Here is a 23,266-nt window from a genome sequence, read left to right as displayed (position 1 = left end):
CACACACACACACACACCTGGAATTCAAACAATTATGCCAACTGTATCTACTTATTAGTAATTCATTTATTATTCCTTCGCTGATTTTATCACATTCTTACATTTTCCTTAGCAGCTGTTCAAAATTTTCTCTTTTCTCTTGAAGGGTCCTCCACCCTATCTTAAAAAAGATGATAGTATGTATATTTATTGATAATAGATGACCACATTAACAAATCTACCAATCTTCTAGCTTTTATTTATTAAAAAACAACAAATACATTAGAAAACAAATGTAGAGTTAAAATATTCATGGTTTCTAAATAAGAAAGTTACCAAAACATTTCAATAATCAACTGTTACTATTTTTAAATGACTACACACACACATACACACACACACACACACACACACACACACACACACACACCCCAGGCACCCGAGGAAAATGCTGGCCTATAAGATACAGAATTATTTCACTTTCCATTTTTACGTGGTATCATATTTATTGGAAAATTAAAGGCTTAATGAAAACATAATCAAATTTAATGAATCATTCACTTTGAGAAATAACATTTTCAAGATGTTCAGATATCCAGAAAGAATTCAAGAAATGAACAAGATATGCCTTCTTGAGATACCTTTGACAGTATCACCAAACTATTTTTAGATGTTTATATTCTGCCAAAAGGAATTTAATCTATACACATGTAAATTTATGTCCTTCTCTAGTCATTGTATTTCGCCATGTGGAAAATACAGTTACAGCATAATAAATGCAAAATAAAAGAGTTAAAGATGAGGAAAGTATCAAAAACAATGACATCTACAACCAAAATATCTCATTTTCTAAGCATCTCTACACTTCAAACTCCAGGACTTTAAAATCTTCTAAGAGTTCTTGAGCCAGTGTCCGGAGGTTGAAATTTTGACTCTTAGATATAGTTATAATGTGCTGAAGGAGCATGGAGTCACGGAATTGTGATGCTAATTTGGAGAAGACTTCTGTTTCCAGAACCACAGACTGGATAAGTCGAAGAACATGAAGACATACTTCTGCATCTGGATCTAAATAAAATAAAAAATTTCAAGCTTCTGATTTGACACAAGTTCTCATGCAACTTTATGTAAGTTTCTATCACTAAAAACAGTCTGTTTTTCTGTAAAAGAAAGATTTACATGAACTGACACTGAGTGAAACAAGCAGAATTGTACACAGCAACAGCAAGATTGTGCGATGATGAACTATGACAAACTTGGTTCTCCTCAGTGGTTCAGTGATCCAAGGCAATCTGAATAAACTTTGGATAGAAAACATTATCCATGTCCAGAGAGAACTATGGAGACTGAATATAAATTAACACATGCTATGCAAGATATACTTTATAATATGTGTACATATATTGGATTTAACATATATCTTAATATATTTAACATATATTGGACTACCTGCCAATTAGGGGATAGGGTGAGGGGAAGGAAGGGAAAATTTGAAACAGAAGGTTTTGCAAGGGTCAATATTGAAAAATTATCCATGCATATGTTTTGTAAATAAAAAGCTTTAATAAAAAAAAGAATTTTTAAAAACAGAAAAAAATACATGCTATGTTCACTTTTTCTTTCTTTTTCTTCTGTTGTTTTTTCCATTTGTTCTGATTTTTCTCTTCTAACATGATTTATAAGGAAATTTGTAATAAATAAATAAATAGATGAATGAATAAATAAATAAAATGAATGTACATGTATACCAAAAAAAAAGTTTTTATTTTTACATGTAACTGAGGAAAATAAAAATCTGAAAAAGATTATTTCCATAACTGATAATGTATGTTGTAAGAAATAAGAAAAAACCTCTACTATATTCTGAATAGTAATCAGCAGTCACATCACCACAAATTAATGATCACATAATTTCCATATGCTGAAGTCAAAAATAATTTTACATCCTTGAGTTTATGATAACTTTTTCCACTGGCATAACATTTCATCAGTACACTTACTTTGCACCCAAATATCACACAGATGACAAAAGACAGAAAAAATAACTTTATGAAGCAAGAAACTTTCATGACTAAATTCATTAGCTGGGATAAAACCCATTGTTTTTTTTTTTTATCTTTTTCTTGACTAAAATTCTCTAATTCACTTATAATGATTATTGTGCATTACAATTACATGTCCTCTACTAAAATACAATTTCATTGCTTTAATGTGCTATGGAGAAGATTGTGGGTAAGATCAAAGACAGTATAAACTATAGTAGATCTCAAGAAACTGGAAAGTCTTTTGAGTATAGGCTTAATGATAATGTACAATATCCAAGGATCAGCCTAACTAAATTGAAAAAGATTCACGATTAATTCAGCATCAGTCTGATAGATTTTTCTTCTACCAAAACTTAGAATTTTAAATGCAGAGATAGAAGAGATCTGAGATCAATTAGTTCAATCTCTTTATTGGATCATCAGATTAGGAAACTGAGATCTGGAGAGACTAATTAATTTATGCAAAATTATACAGGTAGAATAAGATGTAGCACCTAGATTCAGTTCCTCTAATACTTTATAAACTCTTAAAGAATACCTAGATGAAATCATAGATATTGAAGTATTGAAGTTATTTAAATACCAATCTTTTTCCCCCTTTAGAGTACAAACTCCAGGTTTATAGCATAACACACAAAGTTAGGAAGACACCCAAACCCAGAAGTAGATCATGTATTTGGGATTTAGCACCAGGTTTCCTACAAATGCTGGCTATGCTCTGGTTCCCTTCTCAGCTTCTCTCGTTCATGAGGTGTCATTTAGGCCTTTCATACTTAGACCTGGAGGGTAGGATTTATTGTCAAACTTGGCTGCATCAGTCCATGGGAAGGACTAATTCTTGAGAACTCAATGATAAAAATGCTGAAAGATTCTAGCAGGTATCCATCTCTAGCATTCCTATCTCCCTGGCAACTCTAAGAAACATTACATATATAACTATGACTCCAAATATCACATGCTAATATGAATTTATGTGTGTATAGTTTTATAGTCTTGCCTCGGACACAAAATTAGCTAGCTAGAGTTCTGTTAATTATAGTGGGCAACATCTGATTTCTCTACTTAATATGAAAAGAAGTTACTCACAGCACTCAGTTGAAAAATTGAGAAATCTTAATACTGCTGCTGATATATGTTAATCTTACAGAAATCAGTAATCTCTTGTTCATAGGAATTATATTTGTATTCATTTTGTGAATATTATGTGAATATTCTTAACGATTATAAACAATACCCTTGAAAGCCTTTTGCTTATCATCTTGATTCATTAAAACAACATAAAAGAAACCATAGTATACTACTTGTTTATTTTTTTAGTTTTTCAAATTAGGCCTTCCAGATAAATTAAAAGATATCTTTTCACAAAAATCAAATCCTATTCCACCAAAAGCCTGAACTAGCTATAATAAAAATCACAATATTCTTCTATGAAAGGGGACTGAGAAGAAATGGTTAATCAGAGGCAGGGAAGAGTCTATCCAGCTATATTTAACATTTATAATGTTATAATGTTGCAATGAAACTATTTACATTGTATTAAGCTTATATTTATTATTATGTAAGCTATGATAGTCCTTAAAATTAAGTTATCATTTGCAGCAGCACCTAAACAATCAATAATTGTTTTATGATCCTCCTAGGCTTCATTTTAGGAAAAATACATTTTTTTTCTTTTTATGCTTACGACAGTTCATACAATAAATTATAATGCAAAAGTACTAATAAGATCACCATATTGAACAATATTTATAACTCCATGTTCATATTGTGTTTTGATTGACCAATCTGTCAAATGTCAGAATTGGCAACGTTTTATTATTGTCAGAAACACTTGTGATCATTATAATCCTTGCGTTACATTAGTACTAAACAGCTTAAATGCTACTTACTCTACAAGCAGAATCAACTCAATTCATATGTGCCCACAACATTCTCTGGCCACCTGGACAAAGAATTTATTTTTGTCAAATGATTTTTGACAGTGAAAACAGTGGTACCATCACAATGAAATTATTTATAGTTTTTAAGTTTTTGTTTTCTTTATGGTGGATACCAAAAAATCCAGAATGGAGAATTAGAGAATCAATGTCCTTCAGCAAAAAGATTCCTATTCTAAAATTTTTGTTTATGGTGGATACCAATAAATCCAGAATGGAGAATTAGAGGATCAATGTCCTTCAGCAAAAAGATTCCTATTTTAAAAAATTACCTCCTTTGTTTGAGTTATAGATTTCAGTTTTTCAAGTATGTCAGTGAGGGCTCCTGTTTCCTCACAGGTCGAGTAGTTTCTTTACATGCAAAAAAAGCTAATGTTGACTTACTGATATTTACAAAGTTCATGAGAAAGGCAATCTGACATTGGAGATAGAGGCCTAGAATCTGAGTCAAGAAACCCTGCATTTGACTTCTAACTCAAACATTAGCTATTTGACCTTGGATAAATTAAACCTTTGTAACTCTCCGCTTCCTCATTTATAAAGTGAGATTAATAACAGCACCTCCCTCATAGGGTTGTTGTAAATTTTTATGTAAAGTGCTTTACAAACGTTAAAGTACTATATAAATATAAAATATGGTTACAATTATTTCTGCTAATATCAATAGCCCTTCTGATGCCTAGAAACATTTATCTTTAAGTAGAAGAAAAGGCTCACACATATACACACAAAAAAATTCAACAACTCCTATCATTATTATCAGTCTAATTTTGGATTCAGACCAAAGGATGTGACTTTCAGACCAAAGGATTTGACTATGGCATTGAGACACGTTGATTTCATATTTCTAAGCTGCTCAGGAAATCTACATTAAAAAAAAAAAAAAGAGGACTCATGTACATGAGGAAGAAACAGGTGATCTTTTCAAATGGCAATGGACAGACTATTAGATACACATTCCTTTTTAAACCTTAATTTCTCAAATGTCAGAATTCTCAATCAAAAATGCTAACTTTCAAAGGAAAATTGTTGATTGTAGATTATATAGCACTATAGATTGTTTATATATCAGTGAGATAGTTGAGCATTTTGTCTTTAGACATTCCTATAATAAAAATTCCTTCTTTTTTTGCACCAATATGACATCTGCATTATTATTTTCTATTTTCAGAAATTTCATGTTTGCTTATAATCTAAAACATAATGTAAATTAATAGCTTATAATGACTATACTTAGAACACTCATTTTAAAATCTGAACAATGGATACAATAGTTGTAGTTGTATCTTACAAATATAGAAACTGAGGCAACAACAACAAAGAGCAAAGAAAAGCAGCATACTGAGTAGTGATTAGGAAACCCAAGAACCAATCACAGTAGATCATTTTTATGCCCCATGTCAGAAAAAGGAGATAGAATCCTTTGGGTACTGGGGTTAGGATGGGGTAGGGAGTAGAGGAGATACATTCAAGACAAAGCTTTCCAAAACATCAACTGGGCTGGGGCCTCTGGCTTTCTATATACAGGACAAAGAGCAGGAAGAGCTCTGTTGCTTTGACTCCAAACTAGAGTAAAACAGTAAACTGAGAGGCCAAACCAAAAGTGAGCCTACAGTATTTTGCTGACCCCAGAGCAGGGTCTAGGACTCCACAGACCTAAGGCTTGCAGCTGAGATAGGGGATAGGGACAGGGTTCTTATAAAAAAAATTAATTCATTGAAACCTGCTTGAATCCCTTTATAGTGATTAGCAGTTTCATTTTCTTCTCCAAATAAATAAAAACTCCATATTGATGGACTGATCTAACATCTGAGCATGTAGCAATGTAGGTAGTTAACTGTTAACTACAAAATTTACTATATTCATTACCTATTTCCTTTGTGTCCCAGCTGTACTTATCATTTAACACTTTGGTGTCCATCTTATTTAATCACTTAATTTTAAGGAAATTTACTAAGCTATAATTCCTATCAATTACAATAAAACTTTCTATACTGTATTACACTTACATTTAGCATGAGGTAAATGATGATACAATCCTCAAAATAAGTTACACATCAATTGCAGTGGCATCAGTCACCCCCAAAATTGAATATTTACTTTAGAGTCCTCCTAGGTTTCACCTCAGGAAAAAAACAAAGCATTTTTCTTTTTAATTTCAAGAATTGGATCCATTGTACAATAAATCATGATGCAAAATTAGTAATAAATAACAATAAGAGAACTACATAGAATAATGTTTCCAATCTCAAACTCATATGATTTTGGTAGACCACTTTGTCAATTGCTGGAATTGACAAAGATTTATTACTGTGAAAAATGCTTATGGCTATTGCAATTCTTATTCTTTGTCAAGTTCTTTGTGAACACTGTTGGCCAACAGGAAGTTGTTCTTGTTCTCTGAAGAGGACTTGATCATTTTTCTCAGACTAATAAATTGCCTTACATACAAATATACGCATATACATATGGCAGAATAAAGACTGCCAAAGCTCACACACCCTTAATGTAACGTTCAAAACCCTAGGGTCATCTTCCTACCCTGACAAGTTATCAGAGTGGTCAGCAAATCAATAAAAAATGATTAAGTGCTCTGATTTCTGCACAGTACTAAGCACTAGGGATCTAAAGAAAGACAAAAAGGTAGTCATTGCCCTTAAGGACTTCACAATCTAATGGGGGGAGATAACATGCAAACAATTACATTTAAATAAGCTATAGAAACAATAGGAAACAATCTTCCAGTCACCCAGATTTGTAATTTCATCATTATCTTCTACTCTTCATTTTCTTATTCCATAAAACTGACCAGCTGCCAAGCCACCCCATTTCTATATCTACAACGTCTCTCACATTTGTCCCCTTCTCTCTATAGACATAGTCACCATTATGGTGTAGTCCCTCATCAGCTCTCACCTGGCCAGTTGCCTGTCATAGCCTTCTAAATTGTATCCCTGCCTCAAGTTTCTCTTCACTTCAAAATATACTCTACACAACTGTTGAAATGATTTTCCTAAAGGATTGTGGTGCTCCAATTCAACAAATTCAAATGGCTCCCTTTTTGTGGCTCTGATCAAATATAAGCTCCCTATTTAGATTTTAAAACATGGGAACCCTTGTCTGCCTTTCTAAACTTACTATTTATGAGACCCCAACCTAAATGCTATAGATCCATCCAAACAAGCCTTGCTGTTTGCCACATATAACACTTCAATTCCCATCTCTATGTCTTTGCAGTAGCAGTTCCCCTAAGACTGAAATGCATTACCCCCTCACCTCCAGGGAATCACTTGTTTCCTTTAAAACACAAATCAAGCACCAGCTTCTAAATGAAGTTTTTATTGATTCCTCCAGTTATTTTGTATATATTTATATGTGTGTATGTTGTCTCCCCAAATATAAGATTCTTGAAGAGACATATAATATCATTTTGGTTTTTTAGTATTCCTATGGCTTAGCACATTACCTGGCACTTTAGTAGGCATTTAATCAATACTTATTACCTTTCTGAGATAGCATGTTATCACTGGTAGCTGGAAAACAATAGATAATGATGTTGATTTTTTTTACAATACCTAAAAAATAGTTTTTATGATATTACTAAGAAAACAAACTACTATATTTTCCTATGGAATTTTCCCTCATCATTAATTTTCTCTTTCCATAATTTTAGGAAATAAAATTAATTCCCATTCTATAAAACTATGCTGCTTCCATTAGAATCCTGGTCCTATATTTCAGTATGGTTTGGAGATGACCCTGAAATCTTAAAAGTTATGTCACTAGAGCACAAGTTCTGTTAGGTTCTCATCAAGCTGTAGAGGTATACCTACCAAAGAGAAGAATGCTGCGAAAATAAAAACTAGCAAGCTCTCGGGGTGGGAAAAGAGCATTATCTTTGTATTTTCTTGTAATCAGAGTTTTCAGCTATAAATCTGTCTTCATGGGGGAATGGTTTGGTGCCATTATGAGCCATATTAATGTATTTATAACTACTTTAGTGTGCATATTCCTCTTCCTAATATGGAAGGAAAATACTTGATAACTTAGTAAAATATTTTTCAGAATTACTACTGATGAAAATATTTACACCATACTGCCAATCTTGTGCTGAGTTGCTCTCAACTTAGCTAGCATCACCATCACTGGATCCATTCATAAGCTATTTACACTGTGCATTTAGTGCCATGAAGTACAAAAAAATCAAAATATACTGGTTTTGTGTCATTAAAACCTTTAGCTGTCATAAATCCATTTCTATTCCATGGTTTGCCCAAGCAAAGAAAGAGAATTTTTATTGATAATAATTGTTGCTGTCCTTGTCATTCAGTCATGTCCAAGTCTTCATGATGCTGTGAATGATGACAAGCCAATACTGTCTATGGGGTTTTTCTTGACAAAAATACTAGAGTGCTTTGCTATTCTTTCTCCAGTAGATTATAACAAACAGAGGTTAAATGACTTGATCAGAGTCACACAACTAGTTAAGTATCTAAAGCTGGATTCGAATTCAGGTCTTCCTGAGTCCAATCCCAGTATTCTATCCACTGAGCTACCTAGCTGTTTCACTAATAATAATAATACCCTTGATAAAGATAAAATAGTACCATTAAAAATAGATCACAACTGATTCAAGTTATAATGTCATCAAGAAACAGGATAAATGCATATACATATAACTGTCACTGAAATATAACTAATATCATGTGACCATCCAGATGGAGGATAAGATCTTTCCTCTGATCCTAAAAAACTCTCAAAAGTATCCCAAATAAGAATTATGTGCAAGAGGAAAAGCAAATACAGCTGTCTCCACAAAGCAAAACACTAAGAACCATAAAGAGGTAAAAATATGATAAATTGACATTAGAGGAAATTAATTCCTAATCTTACGTGGTCATTTACCACCCCCTTCCCCAATAGTGCCCATACTCTGAGAAGGTTGAAAAATATGGCCCATTGACAAGTGTTCTGAATTCTCTTGCCATTGTTAAGTAACCAAGAGAGACAACTAGAGTAGAATGGTAGTTTGTATAGAGGGCTGCACTTAAGTGTGAAGGATTGAGGACTGATATCCATCCAGGGCCCAATTCTAACTCCTCAAAAGTCATTTTGGGTAGATTGAGACTGGTGAAAAAATGAATTGTTCAAAATGGAGAAAACAGAGATCTCCTTAAGGTCTAATCTGCAGAAAAATTTATCAAAAGGAGAAGCGTCAAAAACCGAGCAACAGGGGAATATAAAGAAAAAAGACCAAAATCATCAAATATTTCATGAAGAAAATTCAGTTTAAAAAACAAAACAAAAATCCTTGAACCCAAGAAGATAAATCAACAGGAAAATTATTATGTTATTAACATAATAGGAGATGCCCTGCTCAATATTTAAATGAAAATTTCTAAATATATATTCAAGACAAAAGAAAATGAGTCAATATTCAGAAAGGCAGATAACCCTATGGATTACCAAAAGAGCATGGAACCATAATCGGATATTAATGAATGGTTCAAGAGAGAAATAAAAATGATGAAGGCAGAATTTATGGCCTATAGAAAAGAATTGACAGGATATACCAACTTGAATGCATGATGTCAAGTCTCTCAAGAGAAATAAAAGACAGAACAACTGATTGGGTGTACAAATAAACAGAAATAAATCAATTTGGGAAAAGAAAAGCAAAAGGTAACCACATTAAAAGAAAACATATTCTCCATACAAGCAAAACAAAGTGATCTCATAAGGAGGATACATAGATCTAAGATCATAGGTCAAAAAAAAAGAGTCCAGAACTTCTAAAGACAGAAAACGATGTGTCAATTGAAAGGACTCATTATTTAGCTTTAGAAAATAAAAACAAATACTGAAACCCCAGAACACATAGTAATTAAATTGAAGAATTTCAATGGCAAGCAACAAGTTCTGCAAGTGATAGAGAAAAGATCTTCAAATATAAAGGAAAGAAAACTCATATAATACAAGACTATTATGCACCCAACAGAAAATACAGAAGAGAAATGGGGCCCAAAATGCAACAATGTAAGGCAGCATACCCTGCAAACCTGAACCTAATCATCAATTAAAAAAAGGCTAGGTGTCCAATAAAAAAAGAAGCCTTCCTAGAAAGAAACCAAATATCCTCTGGTTATTTGTAAAATCCCAGACAACAGAAACAAAAGAAAGTTAAACAAATACAAAAACCAAGGAAGGCACAAGTAATAAAAAAAAAATTTACTCCAGAAAGAGAGGAGAAAAAAAATAAAAGAGAAAGACACCTATGGGGTCAAACAACAATAAGAAGGGGACATTAAAAGATTCTTTCTAAAAGTACATAAGGAAATAAGGACTACCCCTGGCAAGACTAAACTTAACAGTGAATCAATACTTTTTCTGGAGAAAAACTACAACATGGGAAGATACATTCAAAAAAGGAAGAATAGAGAAGAGATAGAAGAGAATACATGATGTACCATAATCAGATCGCTAGTAAATAATGAAGAGAAAATAACTCTTTAGTCGCTTAAGAAGAAGAGGGGCTTTGGGAAAATGGCTGAGATGGCAAAAAAAAAAAAAAAAAAAAAAAAAAAAAAAAAGGCAGGAGGAATAGAAGGAGGAGGGAAGGAAATTCTGCTAAAGAACACTAGCATGGAGGGAAAAAGAATCCATAAAGGGAGATATGAGCATTAATGGTAATAATCTGCAAGGATCTGATGAGAAACCACTTTTCAGAGTATTATGCTTTCATTGACAGTAATCTGTCTTGGAAAAAGAGGAATAAGAACTCCTTTTACTTTTACTTTTTCTTTACTCCTAAGTTGTGCAATCATCACAGAGTGAAGTCAAGAATTACCAAGAACATGAAAAGCCAAGATGGATATTGTAATCATATTCCCATTTTTATCACACTGATTTCCAAACGGAGGAGGGGAAGATAAGGAAGAAGGTGGCAGAACTAACAGGAAACTATGTACAGTCTTTAAGGTCAACAGCACTGGTTTCTAAAAACACATCTTTGATTATCAATTAATAAGTTTTTCTCAACTGTTTGTTAGAAAAATAATAAAATAACATAGCATAATGGATAGCTCTGAACACAACAGTATTTATTATATAGGCTTTCTTGAAATGGAAATTTATTGCTTTATATTTTGAATCCTTTCTTAAGTTCTGCTGTGCACCTGGCAATTTTTTTTCCTTTTGGTCTTTTATATTTAAGTTTAACATGAATAAAAAAATAATATATCATCTCTAAGTTATTGAGTGTTTTCAGAACCTACATACAGCTTGTTTTCCTCAACACAAAGGGACCAGATGTTCTTTTTTTAAGCTTCTTTTACAATTTTTACTAATGCTTTTTGTTAACATAATACATTCATTTTTTGTTATTTTTATTTTATTTTATTAATCTTCCCCTACCAATCTTCCCTTCATTGAGAAAAATGTTTTGAACCATGAAAAGTAAAGCCCTCAATCCATACATGTAATGCAAGGGATCTTTTACCCAGAAATATTTCAAAGCCATAATCAAAACTAAACAAACATATTTTCCCCATATAGTGAAGGCATAATTCTCCTTCCTTCCAAACCACTACAGTCTCTGGGCAAAGAAGGAAGTTAGATTCCTAAATTAGTTCAGTTTTCATATAGCATAAAGTTTCATTTCCAATCCTAGTTCCAAATCCAAATGTCCCTAGGCACTTGAGTCTCAGGCACCCTGGCTTCTCAGTTTCCATTTTGAGATGGCTGACCGCTACACCATCCTGCCTGCAATCCTGGCTCTGAGTCTCCATGGCTTGAACTCCAGCCTGGTCTCTGAGAATCACTTTTGACACCTGAAACTGACAACAAATAACAAAAAGCAAAGACAAACACCTGGAGCCCGTTTCTCAGAGGGGGTCAGGATAAAAGAACATGAAAGGGAAGGGGAAGTCTCTCCCCCCTCCACCTTTCAGGTTCAGTCCATGGAATTCGTGTTGGGTACAGCACTAGGATTACAGTTGAAAAGATGATGAAAAAAGAGAGACCCAGATCAGTCTCACAGTTTTAAAGAGGCAGGCAGCCAACCAAAGAAATTTATCTCACCCATGTAGCTGGGGAGGTAGCTATCTTCACATTAGACAAGCTATGTTTTATATTTTCTATATTTCAAATTCATCTCCTCTTGGGTAGGAGATAAATGGTGTTTCATTTTTCATTCTTTTAGGCTCATGGCTTATCTACTGTATTGATCAGAGTTCTAAAGTATGTCAAAGCTGTTTTGCTATTATCATTATATAAATTGTCCAACTTCTGCTCATTGGCTCTGTTTTAGTTTGAAGAAATCTTCCCAGTTTTCTTTGAAACTATTCCTTTCAACGCTAGTTCGTTGTTGACAGAATTGTGAAATGATCCAATTATTCTGGAAAACAATTTGGAACTATGTGCGAAGGGCTATAAAATTGTGCAAACCCTTTGATCCACTAGTCTCACTTATTGGATCTCTATCCTCAAAATATCATAAGAAAGGAAAAGGACTCACATACACAAAGATGTTTGTAGCAGCTCTTTTTGTAGTGGCAAAGAACTGGAAATTGAGTGAATTCCCACCAATTGGGAAATGGCTGAATAAGGTATGGTATATGAATGTAATGGAATATTATTGTACCATAAGAAATGATCAGCAGGATTATTTCAGAAAGGCCTGGTAAGACTTATCTGAACTGATGCTGAATGAAGAGAAAACAATAATAGCAGGATTATGTGATTTTCAACTTGATGGACTTGGCTGTTCTCATATCATAAGATGCTTAGCACAATGCCTGGCACATAGTAAACATTATTCAAATGTTAGCCATTATTATTATCTCATATCAAATCAGCCTAGCTTAAGAAGCAAAGTACCCTGAATGAAAGACAGTAGGCAAGCATGTGCCAGATAAGTCAAAACAGCCACCACCATCTTGTCTTAAAGTTTTATATTTGGGTTAAAAAATTGACTTCACATGGTTAGGCAGCAGTGTGTTAGGAAAAAAAAACTTTCTTGTTATGGCAGCAAGTAGAGAAGCAGGGTAGTTCCAGTTAACTAACCACCTCCTGAAGAGAAAGCTTTTTATTGTCTATGAAGGTACTCAAAAAAGCCTAAGAGCTTCAGGCTTTTAAAAAAAAAAATTTCTTTTGCCTCATTCTGGTTCATCTGATGAGCATCTGATAAGAGACCATGTCAATCTTGGGAATGTTGAAAGGTCAGGAATGCAAACCACAAGAATCTGAGCATTGGAATCTAAGAGAGTCAGAGCTTAAGCCAGGTTTCCCCAGCCAATGTGAGACTGATGCCACAAGGAACAACTTTTGGGAGTGACTTTCAGGCCTGTAGCCCAGCAGCAGCTGACATAGATACTCATCTAACAGTTGTACTATCTGGACATAAACCTAACAGGATCATGGGTATATATTAATTACTACAAGTTAAGTTTCAAGCCTCCTTTCTCAGACATAGAGATTTTACAGGGAACAGTATATCCCTAAAGTGTTGGGGAGGAAAAATATTTGCTTATTTTTCCAAGCTATATATTTAAAGTGAATATTAATTTATAAAAACTAATTAATGTCATATTTGAATAGAATTGGAATGCTAGTCAAAGGCCCCTAACAAATGGGGAAAACACATATTAGTCAATGGCATAAAAAAATAATCCCATTTCCCCCAGTTCTTCAGGGTACCTAGAATCATAGGAGAGATGTAGTCTGTTTGGTGCTTAGAGAGAGGGGCCAGAGTGCACTCACTACAACTAGTATGTGAAACTTCCTCTACCAGATCAATAACAAGAAGATGACAAATATTCATAGAATACTTTTGAGTTATCTTTATCTCAAGGAATTTTTTGAAAATCTTAAAGACACAAAATATCCCAACAAATTAAATAAAAAATTTTAATAGTAAAATCTACTTAGCCATCTCATAAGAAGTTTACATAAATAAATTATGCAAAGTCCTTACCTTCCAAGAGCCATGACAGTAAAGGGATAAAACCTGGACTTTCACTAATATACTTCAGGCCTTTTAAGTTGATGCTTATATTGTACAGTGTCATCAGCATTAACCTGAAAAGTGAAAGAAATGGAGTTTAAAACACAGTGCAATTTCTTCACTAAAAGTATATTTCATTAGATTCAATAGGATCTCTAGATACTTGACAATATTGTATAAAATAAAATATCAAAAATTTAAAGCTATTTGTGTTAATCATGGTACAAATAATATAAAACCTAGATTATTCCAAATTAAGAATCTGATAATGACATTCTACCTCAAATCAAAACCAAAATAAAAAGATTATAGAGTTATAGGTCTTAAGGTAAATAATAGTAGAAAGTTATACATGTCATTCTTCTCCATTTCTAATGATACTTTCTTTGCAGGATATTTTAAGACAGATGCTAAGAAATAACGTTTTGGTCATGTATACTTATTGTGTATCTAATTTATATTTTAATATATTTAACATCTACTGGTCATCCTGCCATCTAGGGGAGGGGGTGGGGGGGTAAGAGGTGAAAAATTGGAACAAGAGGTTTGGCAATTGTTAATGCTGTAAAGTTACCCATGTATATATCCTGTAAATAAAAGGCTATTTAAAAAAAAAAAAAAAAAAGACAGACGCTAAGTAAACACCTAGAGTTTTCAGAAAATTTACTCGACAGTCAGATAATGAAAATCAGTTATAATTCCTACATATATCATAAAAAGCAGAATTGGAATTGTTAGTTTTCTACAAAAAATACAGGATAATCTTTTTTTTTAGTCCTACTAGTGGTATTTTCTTTTATTTTTTTCTTTCTTTTTTTTATTATAGCTTTGTATCTACAAGATATATGCATGGGTAATTTTTCAGCATTGACAATTGCAAAACCTTTTGTTCCAATTTTCCCCCCCTTCCCTCACCTCCTCTCCCAGATGGCAGGTTGACCTATACATGTTAAATATGTTAAAGTATATTAAATACAATATATGGATACATATCCACACAGTTATTTTGCTATACAAAAAGAATAGGACTTTGAAATAGTGTACAACTAACCTATAGGATAATCTCTTAAAATTGGCTATATTAAAGTTTTGGGAGACATATATAACAGTCTCACAAACCCATTTTACTTACTTATTTGCTTTGTAAGCAGTATTATTTCACAGAACCCTGCTATCATGCCTCACCATTAAATAGAGAAGAAGATAAATTCTCAAAGGCTATTCCAATACTGCACAAACTATAGCAGATTCACTCATGGTAGACCACTTTGAATGTAGGCTCGGCAACAGAATATGTTTGGTGTCTAAAGATCAGCTTAACCAAGTATAGCAGTGCTCATCACTAGAAAGTTAATGTGACAAATTTATTTGATCATGGTTACACCTAGCACAGGAAAAAAAAAAAACAGCTTTCAGTTCCAACTAATGTTCTTTCTATTAGAATTAAACAGATATCAGACCAAACATTAATTTACAAACATTCATACAGTCATCTATACTTCTAATATTACTTATCCAATGACTTAAGAATCAATACACTTCTAGAGGAACCAAACCATATCCATATGAACACTCACATAAGTGAAGCCCGAAGGATTTGACAGGGACTTACAAAAAATAAAAAAATCCTTAAAAGCTGGTTTCTCCTTCCTCTTTCCAGTGCCATGAAGACCCAGGCTCTAGGCTGTGGAATTTCATTCAGGTAATTTCAGCTCTACTAGAGACTTAAGGAGCAAAAGCTCTACTGGGGCTGCAACCCTCTATCATCAGTGCTCCAAAGTGTCTAAACTTCCAGTCCTGGGGCAAACAATATTGCAAAGTTCTAATCTACTAGTATCTGGCTGGAGAACTGAGAAAGTGAGGCAAATCACCAGGACAAGTTACTCTGTGTGTTTGGAAGGTAGAGTATGGGGAGGAAAAAAAGGTATGTTCTGTATAGCATTCCATTAAGCTTGAAGGAAAGAGCACAGCATCTAGTTACAGCCATTTCAATCCCCTAAAAGCCACTTGACACAGAAACCTAGACTGGTAAACCTTGAACTGCCAAACATGGGAAGAGGTTAGGATGTTTTGAGGTCCAGTCCCCGGGAAACTACTTTCAGAGAGGAAAAAAAAAAAATCAGAAAATAAGCCATAAGGGAAAATAAGGAGAATTGCTAAAGATGTCAGGGGAAAAAAATTCAAAGATCATGGAAAGCAGATAGATCAATAGGAAAACATTGACAACAGAGAAAAATATAGTCTCCAGACCTAGAAAACAAGTTCAAGCCTCTCTCTCTATAAATTACTATAAAACAAAGGAAAATAATCTAATGATTGATGAGGTTAGAGACCATGTGAAATGTGAGAACACAGAATATATAGATCAAAAGAGAAATGAGAATTTGTGGAATGAACAGCAAAAATAATAGGCAGAATTAGAATATAAAATGTTAAGCTTCACCAAAGAAACAAAAGGACAATAGACTGGGAATGTACATATATAAAACTGAAGAACAATCTAGAAAAAGAGCAGCAGAAAAAATTAAAAGAAAATATGCTCACTATGAAAGCAAAACCATGCATAAAGACAACCTAAAACTACATGTCTCCCAAGAGAACATGTCAGGACAAAAAATAATAAAAGAAAGAATAATGAAGGAAATAATAGAACTGACCAGAACTTCTGAACACAGAAAATGAAATATAAAATGAAAGAATGTACAGATTATCTCCAAAAAAAGAAAGAAAAAAGAGAGGAAAGGAAACAAAAAGAGAGAAAGAGAAAGAAACAAACAAAGAAACAAAGAAAGAAAGAAAGAAAGAAAGAATTTAACAATTCAATTCAGAAACAGCAAATTTTACAAAAGACTGTGAAAAAGACCTTAAAATAAAAGGAAAGTAAAATTTTAAAATGCAAGACAATTCTGCACTAATTGAGACAATTAATAGTTTCAACAAAGTGACTAACTACAAAATAAGTCCGTCCAAATGAACAATATTTCTATATAAAAACAATAAAATATGAGGAAAATAGAAAGTAAATCCCATTCTAAACATCTACAAAATGAATAAAATAACTAGAGACTGGTCCACTAAAGCAAATATAAGACTTGTATAGATTCAATTAAAGTATTCTTCAAGGAAATAAAGAACAATTTACATAGAGGAATATTTAGTGCTCATGGCTGGGCCATACCAATATGATAAAAATTGCAATATTATCCAAAGTAATTTACCCTTTTAAGACTATACCAATCAAATTACTGAGGAGTTACTTTTATGAAATTTGATAAAATAATAAAATTCATTTGGAAAAACAAAATATCTATAATATCAAGGGAAATAATACTGAAAAGAAGTAGGGATAAAGGGGGAATAGCACTTCTAAACCTCAAACCATATAATAAAACAGCAGTCATCAAAACTACACGTCCAAACAGATTAAACTGCAATTAAGAAATATTTAACAAAATAAATAAAAATGTAATGCAATGTAAATTATATTAATTTGTGATTTTCTAAGTCATTATGCCAATATACAGGAATAAATTTCTATTTGAGTCTGACACTATTGCTCTTTGATGAATGAGACATAGAGGGAAATAATTATTAAAGATAAAACTTTAATTACATGGCAATGAAAATCTTCTGCACAGACAAATTAATATAGTACCTAGGATAGATGGGAAGTGGCCAAATAGAAAAAAAAAAAAATTGTATCAATTTCTCTAATAAAGGTTGGTATCCAAGATACATATTCAATTACTAAATAAATTAAAATTGAAAGTTATTCACCAAAAATAAAAGTGGTCAAAGGACATGTGCAAACAGTTTTCTCTCTCTCTCTCTTTTTTTTTTTTTTTTTTTTTTTGGAAGCAATTGTGGTTAAGTGATTTGCTCAGGGTGACAGAAGTCATTAGGAAGTATTAAACTAAAAAGGATTAAGCCTTCTGAGGGTGAATTTGCACTCAGGTCCTCCTCTCAGGGCTGGTGCTCTATCCACTGAGCCACCTAGTTGACCTTAGGTGTATAGGGGCAGTTTTTTTTTTGTTTTGTTTTTTTAAGAACTGCTAAGTATTCACAAACGCATGAAAGGATGTTCCAAATCACTAATAAGAGAAATGAAAATCAAAACAAGGCTGAGGTTTCAAATTACACTTTGCAAATTAACAGTGAGCAAAAAATGGAAATAGTAAATATTAGTAAGGTTTGGAATATTAGGCATACTAATAAATACATCTTCTTATGATAAAAATGCCTTTGCCTAAAATTAACTGATTTGTTGTTTTCTTGTCCTATTGAGTGAGTTTTCAGTTATTATGTGTTTTACCTTGGCAATAGCAAGGATCCTTGGGGAAATTTGGGGGTGTCCTTGGGAATAAAGACCCAGGAAAAGCTATCTGGACCCCTCTGGGGAACCACCAATACAACAAAGAACCTTAGAGAACAGGAGTATTCCCTGTGCAGAAAGGAGCACTTTTTGTCCAGATTGGAGTCTAATGGCCTTATGCACTGACGGAGCATATGTTTCCACCTAGAACAGCTTCTCATCTGAGAAAGGGGCATCAGCCTATCAACTCATCTCAAATCCCTGTGGAGAAATAGTTTAAATTCCATGTTGTTTGAAAAGCACAGTCTGGAACAAGTTTACTTTCAGGGAGGGAAGCCAGTTTTCTTTGTCTTTGCTCTTTCCTTTGCTGTTGAGACTGCTCATATAAATCTAAGGTTAGGCAAGGAGAAATATTTAACAAACTTTGTGAAATGTTTCTTGTTGCCTGGAAAACTTTGTATTGGAGGATAATTGTGATTTTAATCTGTATATACCTGATCATATAAAATGACTATTTTAGACTTAATTATATGGCACTGAGGAAACAAGAGAGAAGACATTGCTTTTGCCTCCCTATGGACCATAAAAAATTGTTCTACACTTGGGACAAGGATTGAGTTTTTTTAAAAATACATCCCTGCTTATTTGCCAATGGCAAATTTTACAGGAAAATGTGTAGTGAGACCTTGAAACATGTCTAGAAAGCCTGTGGTACTTAAAAGCAGAGAGAATGCAGAGATACCTTTAACCACAGGCTTTCTAGACATGTTCCCAAGTGAATTGAGCTCCTGTTCTGGTAGGGTCAGCACTTAAAATTAAGGACAAAAGAAACAGAACAAGGCAAACACTCAAGGCACAGAGTAAAAAAGATGGGGAGGTACAATGATATCCCTCCTCACTTCTGTTGCTTTAAAAACTCAACATGATCTGACTATTGTAGCCAATGGGAGAAGGCCCCTTTATAAGGTTATAAGGTTATAAGGGGCCTTCTCCCATTGTGGTTGTTCTGTTGCTTTGGTCCTTAATTTTAAGTGCTGACCCTACCAGAACAGGAGCTCAGGCCAGGACAACTTTGGAGGCACAATTCTGGATAGGATGTTGTAGTCAGCAGGCCTGACAGGGAAGCCCTGAGAAGCCACGTTGCTTGGCAATTAAGCCTAAAGAGGACTTTAGATTTGAAACTTGGAACTGTACTCTCTAAGAACTGAGCTAACCTATTAATGTAAGCCCCTCATCTTCCTCAGAGAATGAGATGGTATAGGGGTTAGAGAGGAGGAAGCCCTACATGTTAGGGAGTATGTTTACACATCTGTGATTATATTTTTGAAGTAAATATTTCTTTGTGAAAACTAATCCAATTGTTAATGGTTAGACAGAACTAGGGCAGGGTGGATCCTCTCTTTCATAATTAAAACAACACCAGTGGGAGCTAGAATCAATGATAAAGAACCTATAATTCTCAAGCCCCTTTAACAGCATAGGAGAACCCTAGGGAATAAGTGAAATATAACATACTTTTAGACAATGAAGGACACCATAATCATTATTGCATTAGTATTGTAAGTAGCCTAAGAAAAAAGGGTAGTTGTCTTTTTATTCCAAACTGTACCATGGAGCTGTGCAGGTAACATGTTCACTGGCTTTTAGCTCTCACACAGCTCTTTGCCTCCAACTCTATCAATTACCCCATCTGTAAATATTGTAGAATAACTTTTTCTAAAAGCAACTATTTATAAGAGCTCAATAGTCCACAACAAAATAGTCAAGCTACTACTGCTGATACAGCATTCAAGTAATCAAATTGCTACTGATAAGCAGTTTAAAGGCATAATCATATAGTCTCAGTTCCAAAGGACAAAGGATACTTTCCTTCTAATGTAGCAGCTCAGCAAATGTCATCAGATATTTCCCCACTAGGCCTCCAATTTTGCCCTTAAGGATAAGTATAAGCAGGTGTTTTGGGGAGAAACAGACATGTGCATGTAGTTTTGAAGGTATTTTGTAGGCAATCTTGTTTCTGGTGATATAGCTAGAGACACTCTGTTTTCTCTACACCTTGGATTTTTCCAGGATCAACTTGGCAGCTGATACCAGGAAATCTGACACTGAGAAAAAACTAAAAGACCTGGGAAACTGCCTTGTGAAAATCACAAAATCACAATACAAGTTCGATGGAAATCATGACTTGTTTCTTGTTTTCCATGGATCAAGTAAAGGATATTATTATCTATACAACAGCTCATTCTGTAATCTATGATACAACGAAAGGCTCCCAAATCCTAATAACGATCATGTAGCAAAAGTAATTAGAGAAATTCTAACTAAAAATGGAATTAGTGAAAATAGATCATATAGAATATTTAATCATAGTTAGTTAGCACTTTGGCCTAACTCTCAAGGGATTCCTGTTGTCTTTCCTCTAGGCCAGGTCATTTTTGTAGAAGAGCCAGTAAAAACTCTTAGAAATAGAGACTTATTAACTGTGATCCTTTAATCACAAAATGGCCCTAATAGTTTTATTTGTTTTTGGAAAATAAGCTTCTTTGGATCCAAGGATACAAATTAAGCTAAACTATCTAGTTCAAATGCTATTTTATAAAAATCATAAATTTGTGTTAAATATTCTTTTTTTAAAAAATCATTTCTGCCATTTGTATTTAAGCACTATCTATGCTATTTTGCACAGCTGAATCTGCATATTTATACAACTGAATTTGAATTTATATAACTAGTCACAGTTATGATACATATTGGGCATTTTGCTGTAAAACAATACACAGAACACTCAAAAAAGAGAAAATAAGATGATCAACATCAGCGATTTTTTATTTCTATTATTTATAAATGGGAATGGAAGGTAAGAGAAAAGGGCATATTATAAAAAAAACACACATAAAAAATTAGACAAAGAAAATAGACCCTGTGTCAAAACTAACACTTAAAAATGTTTATTGAATGAATGAATAAATCTTTCTGTCTGTAGACTTTGGAACCAAATGAGAAAAAAAATGTTATCATTAACTTCCCATAGCACAGTAAATGCATAAATCTGATTTTCTCCAAGACAAAAGCAGCAATTTCTGTTTGGTGGGGGACAGAGTAAGCTGCCACAGTATACTATTTGGTGTTCCCCATTGATCTATTTTTTTGCTTGCTCAGATCCTCCTTTGGTCTAGCTGAGGACGGTGGCTAGAAAGACAGTCAATCCCAATGGGAACAGTGGCTGAGGAAAAAAAAAAAAAAAAAACTATTGATATTCATATGCTAAAGAGGATATCAGTGGGAAAGAGATTAAGAACTTTTCTATGTTTTATGGATGTCACATAAGGTTTTCACTCCTTTAGGTATCACTATAGCTTTGGTGGCAAGACACAAAAATCTACTTTAGTTTTGCAGGACTTTAGTCCATAACTATGAATTTGTGGAATTCATAGTTGATTTTCAGTCAATAAACATTAATTATCTTCTTTGTCAGGCATTGTGCTAAGCACTTGGGATAAAATGAAAAGTATATTTATTATAAGGATTTTATTTTTCTTTCTGTTTCTTTTTGTTGGTTGGGAAGTAGAATGAAGAGAAAAATAGTTTTATGTTAATTAAAAAGAATTTAATTTTAAAAAGAGAAAGTCAAATTTTACCCCAGAAATAGGTTCTCTAAGAACTAAAATAGATCAGTCAGAAATCATTGATTTCATAAGTCAGCAAGACATATTTTAACAAAATCAAAAGCTTGAAAAAGTGAAGACAAATATAAGGTATCTGATGTCAAAAAAGAACTAAAAATAGGTCAATGAGAAAAATATTAAAGAAATATTAAACTATGAAAATTATGTTTTTTTAATCGTAGTTAAAATGAGGAGGATTATGGAAAGATGGCAAAATAAGGCAAGAAATTACTTGACTCTCCTAAATTCTCCCACAAATAAGAAAGAATTTTGAGTGGCAAAAATAATTTAAAGTAAGAGTGAAGCAGTTATCAGCTAGAACAATTTCTGATGATGTTAGGACAGACAGGAGAAACAATAAGAGAATTGTTGGACTACCTAAAAGTTATGATAAAAAAAAAGAATCTAGATACCATATTTCAAAAGGATATTAAGGGAAATTGCCCTGAAGTTTTAAAATGAGAAGGTAAAATAGAAATAAAGAAAATCCACTGATCACCACCTGAAAGAAATCTCAAGATGCAAACTCATAGGAACATCATAGCTAAGTTTCAAAACCTCCAGGACAAGGATGTTAGGAAAAACCTTACCTCTAACAGTGAGGGTTTGACCTAACAACTGCAAGAACCTCCAGGCCCAATCAATAAAAATCAATCTCTTTAGGCCTTGATGTAGGCTGCAGCCTTAACTTTAGAAACTTTTCCCTCATAGCTGATCATGGGAAGATTTCAGGGCTCTCAACTTGTGCTGAGCATCCAGCTGAGATATGACCTGAAGTCTTGACTTGAAGTCCTGGGCTGTGATTATGGGCAAAGAGGAAGAAGCACATGTTAAATGAGTGATCAGAGAGACAAGGGGCTGCGCTGGCTATAGGAACTCATGGAGTCCCTGGTTCTGGTTCCAGAGCAAAAAACAAGCCCTACTTCAAAAGGAATTTTAAACTCAAATAAGAGGTAAGGAAAAACTATGGAGGAAAAAAAAAAATCAAGAAAATTATGAAAAAAAAAAGTCAACCAATTGGAAAAAGAAATTTTAAAAACTTATGAAAGGAAATAAATTTTTAAAAATTAGAACTGGGCAAGAAGAAGCTGAAGACTTCACAGGACACCAAGAAATAAAACAAAAGCAAAGGAATTAAAAATAGAAGAGAACATAAAAAACTCATTAGAAAAACAGATGACCTAGGGAATACACAGGAGAAACAATAAAAGAATTGTTGGACTACCTAAAAGTTATGATCAAAAAAAGAATCTAAATACCATATTTCAAGAGGTTATTAAGGGAAATTGTTATAAAGCTTTAAACTGAGAGGGTAAAACAGAAAT

General features: G+C 33.3%; 1 protein-coding gene across 3 annotated transcripts in view; it reads right to left on the bottom strand.

Moving 5' to 3' along the window:
* Positions 1-220: 220 nt before the first annotated feature.
* The window catches only part of HSF2BP (heat shock transcription factor 2 binding protein), a 97,144-nt gene continuing 74,098 nt past the window's right edge, over positions 221-23,266 (bottom strand). The window contains exons 7-9 of one of the 3 annotated variants that reach the window (XR_004232919.1): positions 13,935-14,038; positions 5,971-6,084; positions 964-1,047 (exon numbers count right to left, since the gene is read on the bottom strand). Coding sequence is in view for 2 of the 3 variants with exons in the window: in XM_031959216.1 (XP_031815076.1) it covers positions 839-1,047; positions 13,935-14,038 (313 nt within the window). In the remaining variant the exon portion in view is untranslated. Of the gene's footprint in view, positions 1,048-5,970; positions 6,085-13,934; positions 14,039-17,971; positions 21,500-23,266 lie in introns of those variants that run through there. The other 2 variants (XM_031959216.1, XM_031959217.1) reach the window with 2 other exon arrangements.

The sequence above is a fragment of the Sarcophilus harrisii genome, chromosome 3 (genome assembly GCF_902635505.1).
Source record: "Sarcophilus harrisii chromosome 3, mSarHar1.11, whole genome shotgun sequence".
Classification (NCBI taxonomy): Eukaryota; Metazoa; Chordata; class Mammalia; order Dasyuromorphia; family Dasyuridae; genus Sarcophilus; species Sarcophilus harrisii.
Note: the sequence above shows the minus strand (reverse complement) of the source record. Positions and strands in the feature narration are given on the sequence as shown.